The following is a 12,777-nucleotide window of genomic DNA, read 5'->3' on the forward strand; positions in this document are numbered from 1 at the left end:
ATCAAAAAAAGGAAAAAACAAGTATTGGTGAGGAGGCAGAGAATTCGGAACTCCTGTACAACGCTAGTGGAAATGTAAAATTGTACAGCCACTATGGAAAATGGTTTGGCAATTCCTCAAAAAGTTAAACATAGAGTCACCATATGACCCACCAATTCTACTCTGAAGTATATACCCAAAAGAATTGAAAGCAGGGACTCAAACAGATACTTGCACATGAATGTTCATAGCAGCATTATTCGCAGTAGCCAAACAACCTAGAAACAACCTAAATGTCCACTAACTAATAGATGGATAAACACATTCTGGTCTATTCATACAACAGAGTATTATTCAGCCATTAAAAGGAATGAAGTACAGATATATGCTACAACATGGATGAACCCAGAAAACATGAGACTAAGTAAAAGAAACCAGACACAAAAAGTCACGTATTGTGAGATTTCATTTCTATGAAATGTCCTGAATACCTAAATTTATAGAGACAGAAAGCAGATTAACGGCCAATAGCAGGTAGGGGAATGGAGAACTGGGGAGTGACTGCTAATGGGTACAGTCTTCTTTTGCAGTGATGAAAATACCTTGGGACTAGAAAGAGGTGATTATTGCACAACATTGTGACTATAATAAGTGCCACTGAATTGTACACTTTAAAACGTTAATGGTTATTTTCATGTTTTGCAAATTTTACCTATTAAAAAAAAAGTGGGGTGTAACCAAACCTCCTGGGTTCAAAGCCCAGTACTGCTACATGATCTTGAGCAAACTCTGTGCCTGATTCCTGTAAAGGGGAAAATCTCTAAAGGCAGGACAATAAATATGTGCCATGATTTCATCACACAAACCCTACTCACTATTATTCAGGCAAACCAAGGCCAGGCAGGTTAGGGGCTTGTTCAAGTTCACATAACAGGTTCAGAAGTTAACTCAGAGTTGGTACCCAGCTCTTTTTGGACTCTAAGTCCATGCTCTTCCCCTGTTGACCATCCAATTTGATCCCTCACCAGGAACCTTGATACCAAGACCCCAGTCCCTGACAGCAGTGCAACTTTTTCCCAGTGATTCCAAGCATGGTGTACCTACAAGGCAGAAATGATAGAGCAACAACTATTTTTGCTTCTTCCCAGCTGAAAGCCTTGGCCATCCTAAGAGGACTTTACCCACCAGCAGCTTGGCAACGACTGAGCCAGTGGAGAATTTTCCCCTCTCGATTCCCGTGACAATCAAGTTTTAGTCACAGAATGTCCTGTCTTGATTTACCTTGGAAATAGGAGAAATCATCACTATCTTATTGCAATCAGTAGGGTCACCCAGAGGGATCTGTTCCAGAAGGTGGGGGAGTGGACACTCAGCTGTTCCCTGGGTCTTTTGGTTAAGTCTCTAGACTACTCCCCTACTCTCCTTTTCCCCAGTACAGTGTAAGATCACAGGTACTTTCTATATCTGGTTCAATTCTTATGTTTTCAAGAATAATCTAGCTTACTCACATTCCCCAAAATCCACTTTCCTTCTTTAAGTAGAGAGAAATAAGTCTATACCCATCTATGTCTAGAAATCTTTCTTGATTCCATTGTTTTCCTCAAACAGCACAGCCAATGGGAGTCCTAGGAAAAACCCTGGGATATTTGCCAAGAATTGGGCCCACTGGATATTCAATATTGAATCAGACCATCACAAGCAGAAGATAAGGAATATCACCCCACAGGATATATCTAAATCCCAGGCTCTTGCCTTCTGGACACAGAATAACCTAAGTAACCTGGCCTCCCTAAGCCTTCCCTCCTCGCCCATCAGTTTCCACAGCCCACCCCAGCTTCCTCCAGGACTGTTCCAGGCAGCAGATCCAATCTGGCAGGCTGAGATTCTATCAGCCCTTTCTTTATGGCTACCAATGTTTGCACCTCCAGAAAACCAAATCTGAAGCCCCAGGGTGGCCACCCAGAGTGACAGTCCCCCAGAAGAAGTAGGCCAACCAGAAGGATATTGGAGGAGGTCTTAAGATCACTTTGACACCGCTGGCAGTATCCATTCATTGAACTTATCAGTACCTTCCCTCCTTCATTCCCAAGGTCGCTGGATTGAAGATCATGGAGTCATTCACAACATGATGTTTAACACAGAGACACGCTGGAAGTACTCCTTCAAGACCACACAGAATAAGACTGAATGGTGGGACAATGGTGTTCTCCCCCTCTGGATCACAGCCCAGAGACAGGTACTTTCAGAAACCCTGGGTTGGCTTCCAGGGACATCGCATCTCATTCCTAAGCATGTGGGATGGGGGTTAGAAGCTATGACCTCGAGTAAGTGACTTAACTTCTCTAAGCATGTTTCCCTAAATGTGTAATGGGAATAATGATGATGTGCTTATTTAATAGATTTTACATAAGTATTAATTGAAATATGCATTTAGCCATTATTGATGGATAAGTCTCTACGAGGGCAGAGTCTGGCGTAATCACAATTGTACCTCCAGGGCTCACCATAGGGCTCTGTCACATTTTTTTAACCCAGCAGCACTTTCATAAATGTCTGTTTATACACTTGTCTCAGACTTAAGCATAAAAGCCCTTAGGAATGAAGTTGACCATTTAATGAATCTTCGGACCACGGAAAGTTCTTAAGAGAACATTCACTCGAAAGGATTCTGGTAGCCATTTATTATTGCTTCAAAAAGGCAGAAATCAGAGCTCTGTGTTTAAGTCCTAGCCCAAAACCTTTTGTCAGCTTTGTGTTTTCTTAATAAGCTTCCACAGTCATCACTTCAGAGTAGGACCTCCTCCTTGTCTTCCCCAAGACACCAATCTTTGCTCCAAAGACCCCCTTGGCACTGGCGCTTCACCTCTATGCTCCAAGGTACACTGGGTGTGTCATGTTGCAAGATGGTGCCATTGCAGGTCAGAATGCAGGCTGCTGACTTGGACACCTGGAGCAGGATCCAGCCAGCTCCACCCTTCTCCAGCTGCATGACCTTGGGCAACAACCTCCTCTGGGTGTGTGATTTGCCCCACCCATAAAATGAAAACTGTCAGAGTCCCTGCTTCTTAAGCCCATTGGGAGGGTGAACTGAGATAATGCACATGTCTTGAAAACTAAATGTTCAAAAACTATTAGTCATTAAAGGAAGTTGAATCATCTTAGCACTTCAGCTGGTCACTACAGCTCTAAACCAGAACTAACCAAAGGAACTTTCTTCGATTATGGACATGTTCTACTGTGTACTTTCCAAAATGGAAGCCACCAGCCATGTGTGCTTATTGAGCCCTTGAAATGTGGCTAGTGAGACTGAGGAACCAACTTTTTAACTGCATTTGATTTTAATTAATTTCAACTTAAATCTAAATACCACATGTGGCTAAGGGCTACCATATTGGACAACGTAGCTTCTAGATGAATCACAGGGAGTTGTCAATGACTCTACCTTAGCTTCATTTTTCCCCCTAACTGTTGGGCTCTAGATTCCTTCCTCTTCTGTCACATTTTTAAAAATTTTTTTAACATTTATTTAGTATTCAGAAACAAGAGAGACAGCATGAGCATGGGAGGGGCAGAGAGAAGGGGAGACACAGAATCCGAAGCAGGCTCCAGGCTCTGAGCTACCAGCACAGAGCCCGACACAGGGCTTGAACTCACAAACTGCGAGATAATGACCTGAGCTGAAGTCAGACGCTTAACCAACTGAGCCACCCAGGCGCCCCTTCTGTCACATTTTAACTTTGAGGCAGAGACCACCATGCAAATAAATTCTGTCCTCCCAAGAAAATAAGATTCATAACACTACATGTCTAATACTGATTTAAGTGCTTTACATTTATTAATTTATAACAGCTCTTAGGTGGGTGCTACAATTATGTCCACTTAACAGATGAGTAAACTGTTAAACAGAGCAGTGCCATAACTTCTCAAAGTCACAAAGCTTGCAAAAGGCAAAGCTGAGATTTGAATTCACTCAGGGTTCAGCAACTCTTAACTCTTAACCATAACAGAATATTATTTCCTTGGCCAAAACATTTAGCCATGGATCTGACAGTGAATCTTACTGCTAGGGAGATCTGGGCAGTCTTCATTAATTCACTACTCAACTTGCTATGATATTTGTTCATTGGCACGAGGGTTCTGGTAGCATTCTTTCCTGCAGTTTTTCTTATTCACAGTTCTTGTCTCATTGCCATTTATTTTCAGGACTTCGTTTCCTTCTGCTCAACTCATAATCAGAGTGTTCTTCCTCTTTGCTGAATTCATAAGTGGTTATGCAGAAAAAGGATCTGGTTCAGGGCCAGGCGACTGAAAACACGCCATTCATTTAGCAAGTGAAAGTCATGTTGGTGCATCTCTCATTCTACCACTGATATCTCCTGCCATGGGACAGAGCCATTGCCCAGCAGCCTGAAGAGATAGCAGGAAAACCACTGCATTCAAGGCACACCTGTGGCCCCAGGTCAGCTCCCCAGTAACAGGATTCCAACTGGCCCTAAATGTCATTCCGGAGCCCATATGTTTTGCCAGGCAGGGCTATGGGGGGGTGGCCTGGCCTGTATCCATCACTGGGAAAATCCATCGTTCTCCTGAGTCTCTTCCAGGCAGGCTTTGTGGAGATTGATGCATTCACCTTTAATAGGACTAAAATGTTTTCCTTCCATGACACTAATGCTGCCAGAGTTCATCAAGATACACAAGCATTGACATGTCTTACACATGATGCCTAAAAGATGGGATTCCTGGCCACCTTTGCGTCCATTAGTCATGGTCCATGAGCATATCCACACTCCAGCAGGACTTCACTAATGGTCAGGGTATGAACAGAGAAGCTCCATTTAGAGAAAGCTCATATTTTAAATGAACATACCTGATAACTGAACATGATTAATGGCTGAGGTGGTTCACCATGTTCAGAAGTCCTAATCCTCAGAGAAAGGCAGACAGCCATGACTGTAAGATCCAAGAAAACCATAAAAACCTAGGGGCACGTTTCACCTCTCTATGGAGGAGCTATAGAGTGTATTAAGGAGTGAAATGGCAGAGGATGATCCGAGTGAGATCCCCATGGCTGCCAAGAGTCTGTATCAGGACCATGGTAGGCTATTACCAGGAGGGGATTCAGAGAGACAGTGGGGAGTTTAGCTATGGTTTTCAATGTAAGCCAAGTCTCCTAGACAATAGCTTCCAAACTTGGAAGAGCTGTGAGCAAGATGGTGCCAGGTACTTCTGCCTAGAGTGTTAATAACAGAATAATTCATCCCAATATTGGCCCAAACCATGTTTTTATAATGCATCATAAAGGCTCTAAGAATAATAATCTGACCTCCAAAAGGGTGTGGGATGGGGAGAAAATAGAATCTTGGCCGTCTGGCTCCTTCTGTTCAGTGACTCCTCTGGAGCACAGAAAAGCAATGAAAACGCTCAGACTTCTGAATTTCACATACATACAGTCCATCTCTTTCCACCCAGTCACTCCCTAGAAGGAGGAACTAACTCCTTTCCCTAAACCACACACACTTCCCACCAAAGCACAACCATGATAAAATGTTCAAGGGCCTTCCTAAAACATGTGTACCTTGTGACATTCACTCTGTCACCTAAAGGAAGAAATAAAACAAAATACAAAACCAAACTGAAACTTCTGCCCTAATGATTTGTTCTGAAGAGTTTGGTGGGATCTGTACAAGGATTTTTCCCATAGTAAGTACCAACTCTTGTTTTAAAAAAGCAACTTAAGAATAATAGCCACACTGATGCAAAACTACACTAAGGGAGAATAATGAACCTAATAAAACCAGCAATTTTCCAATTGCTATTGCTACTGGAAACACTGATTATGCTAATTAAAGGGTAGAATAGTAAATACCCACTCTTTTGCATCCAATTAAGTGCTCAGATTATTTCTCAGAAGTATTTGTTGAAAATAGCACTTTTGATTATCACGGGTCCCAAATAAACAGAGTCGTGTGTGTGTGTGTGTTTGTATGTGTGTGTGTGTGTACACACTCAAATACACATTTATCTCTGGAGCTCTTTTCATGGAGTAGTGTAACTCTTAAAATTCCTATGGGAACAAGGAAAAAATATCATACAGCTTGGGATATCTTTAAAGAAAGTGTATGTTGAGAACACAGCACAAGAAAACAATTTCAAGTTGGGAACATGTGAGATTTAACACACAAACATCAAGAACACAAATGGATAGGCAAGGCTGCCTAAGTCCCTCATAAAGTCAATGTCAGCTTATTCTAGATAATAAAATAGCCAAACTATGTTGTACAAAACGTTGAAATTTTTATCCTTCCAGCCAATTCCATACTTCAGAGCAAAGTCAATTTATATGTAAGTTAAACAAAGTACCATCGCTAAAAACTGAGAATTATGAGTAATGCCAATCAGAAATGCAATAAATAAATATTAGAGGATTTGCAAGTTAAAGCAACCATATAAATTCTATTATCAGAAATGAAAATGTGTTGCCTGAAGAGATTACAAATAAGATGCTAGAACCCAAAAAAGGAAGAGCTTCTGTAACTATTTCCATAAGTTAATCAGGAGTGAGAATAGGATGGGTTTTGCACCCACTAAAGGAGATGCAATTCATACATTCATTCAACATGTGTTTAACCAACAATTACCACCTACACTGAACCAGGCCTATTCTAGGTCCCAGGAAAAGAGTGGTCAACAAAATCAACATGGCCCCTGATCTCCTGGAACTCCCATTCTAAGGGAGGGAAATAGATAGTAAACAAGTCAACAAAGTAAGATAATTTCAGATTGAGTAAAGTGTTTTATAGAAAATAAAACTAAATCACATAATAGAAAATGAATGCTGGAGGGCAGAGGGCACAATATTTCACCTATAACTATGGATAGCAGAGCTTCTGGAGCCTTGCGAAGAATTTAGTATTAAGAATTCTGCCTTTTTTGGGGCGCCTGGGTGGCGCAGTCGGTTAAGCGTCCGACTTCAGCCAGGTCACGATCTCGCGGTCCGTGAGTTCGAGCCCCGCGTCGGGCTCTGGGCTGATGGCTCAGAGCCTGGAGCCTGTTTCCCATTCTGTGTCTCCCTCTCTCTCTCTGCCCCTCCCCCGTTCATGCTCTGTCTCTCTCTGTCCCAAAAATAAATAAACGTTGAAAAAAAAAAAAATTAAAAAAAAAAAAAAGAATTCTGCCTTTTTTTTTTTTTTTTTAAGCAGGCTGCACACCCAGCATGGAGAGAGTCCAATGCAGGCCTTGATCTTATGACCCTGAGATCAAGACCTGAGCTGAGATCAAGAGTCAGACACTTAACTGACTAAGCCACCAAGGCACACCTTAAGACTTCTGTCTTACTTCAAATTTCCTAAAAGTAGAGCTTGAGGCAGGGGTTTAGTGCATGTGAGGCATTGAGGGAGAGTTCTCAGGAGATGGGAGTAAGGGAAACTGACAGGGCAGGGTTTGAAAGATAAATGGTCCCCAAAGTTGGATACCAGCTTCAGCATGATCCCACAGGGAGCTCTGGCGCATAAATTACACCCCCATGTTATCCCAGCCTGAAGCAAGTAAGCTGGTCTTTTGTCCTCCCATTACTCAATTCCTGGCCATAGGCAGCTGGGAGTGAAGGAGCAGTATGGAACAACTTTCCAGGTGAGGCAAGATTTGGCCACTTGGCTAAAGGTAATTTTCCAGAACATGGAGCAGCTGAAGTGAATGTGAGTTCCCTGGCCCAGTAAGAGGATCTGGGTAGAAAAACAACAGCATCTCCTACAACTTCCAAATTGCTTTCTTGTTTCTCTCTCTTAAACAGCATATAGGAAGTTTTCATTACTCTCTATTTATACTCTTCTGTTCATTTGTTAATCAAACAGCCACAACCCAGGTGCCATTATCCCCAAAGTCTTCCTGGTCATTTATTCTCCATACCAAATCAACATAGTTACACCAATCTTGGTTCTACTAAAACCAATAAATCTTTTGTGTTTTTCAGAACATTCAAACCTTGGGTGACACAGCAAGTGCCACAATACAGCCTTCAAGTTAATAGCTTTGCTGAGGCAAAAGAAAATACTTGCTCCCCAAATACACAAGTCATTCATTCATTGAACCAAAAATCTATTGAGCCCCTACTATGTGCCATGTCCTGGTTGAGTAGATGCTTTCCAACAACAGGACTTATTTAGTGAGATGTGTTCATCTTGTGAACTCATTAAAGAGCATATATAATTTTTTTTTCCTAACAATTTTCCCAAACTTTGTCAACAGCCACCTTTCTACTGGGGAGATTACTTAAGAATATTTCATAACTTTGCAATCACATGTGTTGTTAAAACAATATATTGAGTTATTTCTGGTTCAAAGCTTTCCTCAGCCCTTACTTCTCCTCCCCAGAAGTCCCAAGATCAAATCTCGTTGGCTCTAACTGGGACATGGGCCCACGTCTGAACCAACTGCTGTGGCCAATGGGTGCAGTGTCCTCTAATTGGCCAGGCCACAGCCATATCCCACTTCTGGAGCCTGATGTGGAACCAATACATCCCAAACCAGCCATGAAGCAAGGGCAGAGAAGAGAGCCTCTAGGGGAAGTCAGCGCTCTCTGAACCAGCAGAAGGATATTGGGTGGTAGGCAGGCAAACTGTCCACTATACAATTCAGCGAAGGCTTTATGGTGATTTGCTATACTTGGAGGCAAAGAAAAGACTGCCTAGCACATGCCAAAACACAATACCCAACACTTTACCTTAAAGCTATCTGGCTTAATCCTCACAAAAATACCATCAACTTTTTGGCATTTTACATATAGAAACCCTGAAGCATAAGAGGTTAAAGAACACACTCACCATCAGCAACTTTTTCCTCCATTCCAAGGGACTTTTTTTTTTTTCATTTTGCCATCTCTAAAGTTGGAGTGCATCTTAAAATCAGTGGAGTGTCATGGTTTAACTGGCAGCATTTTTCTTCCAGTAGCACATAAAATAATAACATGTCTTGCAACTAACAGTGTTTTAGATTTGATGAGATCCTGGTGAAGCCAGGATGAATGAAATCCAACCCCATCTGACTCCAAAGCTCACATGTTCTCTATGCCTCTGGACTAGGGCAGAGATGTCAACAAGTCAGGCTTTGCTTATTTTATAAAAGATATAAGATACAGCCCTGATAGAATTTTCTTCTTGTACTTGCAGGGGAGGAAGACAGCATCATTCCACTATCCTGGGGGAGGTGCAAAGTACAAAGGGGAGGCTGTCCAGCGGTCCCTGGTGGAGTCTTACACTCACCCAGACAGCAATGAGACAGAGTGGAGGGAGAACATAGATATTGTCATGAACTGGTTCACTAAGGAAGACTTTGATTTTGTGACTCTGTACTATGGAGAGCCAGATAACGTGGGACACAAATTTGGGCCTGAGACGGAGAACAGAAGGGTGATGATTCAGCAAATTGACAGAACCATCGGGTACCTGGTGGAAGCCATTAAAAGGCACAGCTTGACCAAGCACCTCAATGTCATCATCACATCAGACCATGGCATGACCACAGTAAAAAAGAGCCCCAATGTCACTGAGATCCTCTTGACAAACTACATCAAGTTCAAGGACTTGGTCAAGTTTGATATCGTGGACTATGGTGGCTTTGGGATGATCCTGCCCAAACCAGGGAAAGAGGAAGCTCTTTACCAAGCACTGAAGAATGCACATCCTCACCTCAATGTGTACAAGAAGGAGGAATTCCCAGAACGCTTCCATTTTGCTAAACACAAGAGGGTGCTGCCAATTGTGATGTACGCTGACTCTGGTTATAACATCAATGGGGTGAGTCGATTCTAAAATGAATGAAGCCATCTTGGATCTGGGAGACAGCCTCTAGAGAGAAACGATTCTGAAAAAAAATTAAAACATAAGTTGTAACCCACTGTTAGTTCTAAGTGTTCCCCACCCTCACCCCATGTCTCACCCAACCAACCCTGTCCCATGTTACTGCTATGCAGTTATAATGACAAACATCCCCGACCAAAGCTCTGTCCAGCACTGTACTAAAAATTTAACATGAGTTGTTTCATTTTTGTCTTCCCATCAACCCAAAGATAGATACTCTTATTTCCCTTGTTTTATTTAATAAGGAATAAGCCAAAGATAGAGAGAAGTGATTCAGGATTAGAAGCATAAGGTTAATGTTTGAATCCAAGCCTGTGTGCTTGCTTGATCATTATGCACAGATCACCAGTAGATTCACCAAAAATAACCATGTGCTGGTTCCCCTTTACACATATCTAGGAGAAGGAGGAGGAGAAGGGGAAGGAGAGGGACAGGAAGGTAGAGGGAGAGGGAGAAGGAGGGGGGGGAGGGGAAGAAGGAGGGTGATGGGAAGGAGAAAGAGGAGGAGGAGGAGGAGGAGGGGAGGGAGAGAAGAAGGAGAAGCCCTGTTCATACACACACACACACACACACACACACACACACACACACACACAAATTATATACAAATGGTCACAACAGCATTATTCATAAAAATCAAAAAGTGAAAACAAACCAATTGCCCATCAACTGATGAATGAATAAACAAAATATAACCGTACAATGGAATATTATGTTGCCATTAAAAGGAACAAGGTACTGATACATGCTACAACTTGAATGAACCTTGAGAACACTATATTTACTGGAAGAAAGTAGATACGAAAGACTTTGTATGATTCTATTTAAATGAAATGTTCAGCACAAGCAAATCTATAGAAACAGAACACAGATTGGTGATTGTCGGATGGGGAAGGGGGAGAGATGTTGGGAAGAAATGGGGAGTGACTCCTGAAGGGTACAGGGTTTCTTTTGGGGTGATGAAAATTGATGGTGGTGATAGTTGCACACCTCTGTGAAAAAAATTTAAAATCATTGAATTGTACACTTTAAATGGGTACATTACATGGTAATTATACAAATTATATCTCAAGAAAGCAGTTATGAAAAAATAAGCAAGCCTAAAGAAGAAAATACCAAAATCAATGCTAATTGTGAGATACATTTAAGGTGGTCTGGTTTTTGTTAACTATCAACCAATAATTCATGGCAGAACAAAATGTAAGTGATGTTTAAACACTGCATGACAGAAGACCATCCCAGAAATAGTTTGAAGAACACTTGTCCTAGGCTATGGACATGAGCCAAACATTATATTTGCAATCTGTTCAGAGTATAATAGGTATAGGAAAATTCATAAGGTCATTGTTTAGCGTTGGTGGAAATAGTCACAGTAAAATGCAACAATTACTTGATATTTTGCAATCCCTCACATGACCCAGAACACTGAGGATGCATGCCCAAAGCTAAGTTCTTGCCAAGGAGAAATTCCATAGCCACTGGCCTCTTTCTAAACCTGGTTCATGATGTAACAAGTTGAGAGTGATGTGAAGGAATTTAATGCAATAGTCACATTCCCAACATAACCAACCAGGTTTGAGGTAATAGGGAAACTTCTGAACTGACCATTAGAAAATCCTTTGGGTCTCAATGCCTCTCACCGAGTACACTTCTCAGATCCCCATCCACCTGCCTGACTTAATGTGAAGTGGGTGTTACTCTTCTCTCTTCAGGATTAAGGAACTTGCAAAGCACAAGAGGCCATCACCAGAGGCACTATGTTTCAGCTTATTATTGTCAGTATTACCTTCTTGCTGTGTCTAATGGGTATACTTTCTTTATTCTCTTTCTTAAAGATCTTTCATTCCTTGCTCTTCCCTTTGGCACTGCAGAGCAGTGTCCTTCCTTGTCATTTGAATTTTCAAAGGTTTCATGGATCTGACAAGCATGACAATAACTAAGGGACAGTTTTCTTTCAGGGGATTGGAGTCTAAAATGGCTTTTTTATTATTATTATTTTTCAGCAACTAATAATATATTTCAACAAAGGAGATCATGGCTTTGATAATGTCTACATGGACATGAAGACCATATTCAGAGCTTTTGGGCCAGATTTCAAAAAGAATCACCTAGCTGAGCCTTTTGACAGCATCCACATCTACCCACTTATGTGTAAGCTCCTGGGGGTTACCCCTGAACCCCATAACGGCTCCCTGGCAGTCACCCAGGAAATGCTTGTGCAACATGAGCACAGTGAGCAGCAGCCAGGTGAGATACAAGAGCAACCACCAGAAAACTGGCAGTCTGATCTATTCTGTCCTGAGATACAAAAGAATGAAAAAGAGGTTGGGCGGGGGACTGAGGGGGCCACTGGTAGAATCGAGCAGAATAATCCTGTTTGTCCAACAGCTTCAGCATCTGCAGGGCAAGATAGCAGCAGCTCTTAAACAGGTAGCAAAGGAAACAGGGAATCCCTCCACATGCTGGTGACATTTCATACAGTGCCTCTGGGGCCAAAGGAAGGCTCTCCGTAGACAGTCAAGCAATAATCCTTCTGATCCTTAGAAATCACATGCAATCTGCCCCCCTGATGTCCCTTGTAGTACAGAAAAGCAGTCTTCCTTCAGCAACTCAGCCTTAGCTAGTGCCTGGAAGAAAGCTGCTCACAGTGGAGGAAACCTTACCATTCCACTCATTGCTGAAAAAAGAAGGAAGGAGGTGTTTCTGTAAATGGGGTTGCTAATTCTTAAGACTTCAAAACCTTAAACCTGGGTGATATAAAGGAAGAATGGTATAGGCTCTAAGAATGCAGTTGTTTGCAACCAGTGGCCAGCTTTCCTTCTGCCAGGAGAGACTTAGATGCTGTTCAGTGATTTATCATACTTAAAGCAACTACACTCAATCAAAACAGAGTATAAAGGACACGCTTTTCCCTTCTTCTAAGCCACTGCACACGATTTTCTTG

At 42.0% G+C, this 12,777-nt stretch overlaps 1 protein-coding gene across 1 annotated transcript in view; it reads left to right on the plus strand.

Moving 5' to 3' along the window:
• LOC123589271 (ectonucleotide pyrophosphatase/phosphodiesterase family member 7-like) overlaps nucleotides 1-12,777 on the plus strand; it is a 31,915-nt gene that overhangs the window by 16,202 nt on the left and 2,936 nt on the right. Inside the window, exons 2-4 of the mRNA XM_045461149.1 lie at nucleotides 2,070-2,215; nucleotides 9,144-9,770; nucleotides 11,837-12,080. Of these exons, the coding sequence (XP_045317105.1) occupies nucleotides 2,070-2,215; nucleotides 9,144-9,770; nucleotides 11,837-12,080 (1,017 nt within the window). The remainder of the gene's footprint in view (nucleotides 1-2,069; nucleotides 2,216-9,143; nucleotides 9,771-11,836; nucleotides 12,081-12,777) is intronic.

This window comes from Leopardus geoffroyi, chromosome E3 (genome assembly GCF_018350155.1).
Source record: "Leopardus geoffroyi isolate Oge1 chromosome E3, O.geoffroyi_Oge1_pat1.0, whole genome shotgun sequence".
NCBI lineage: Eukaryota > Metazoa > Chordata > Mammalia > Carnivora > Felidae > Leopardus > Leopardus geoffroyi.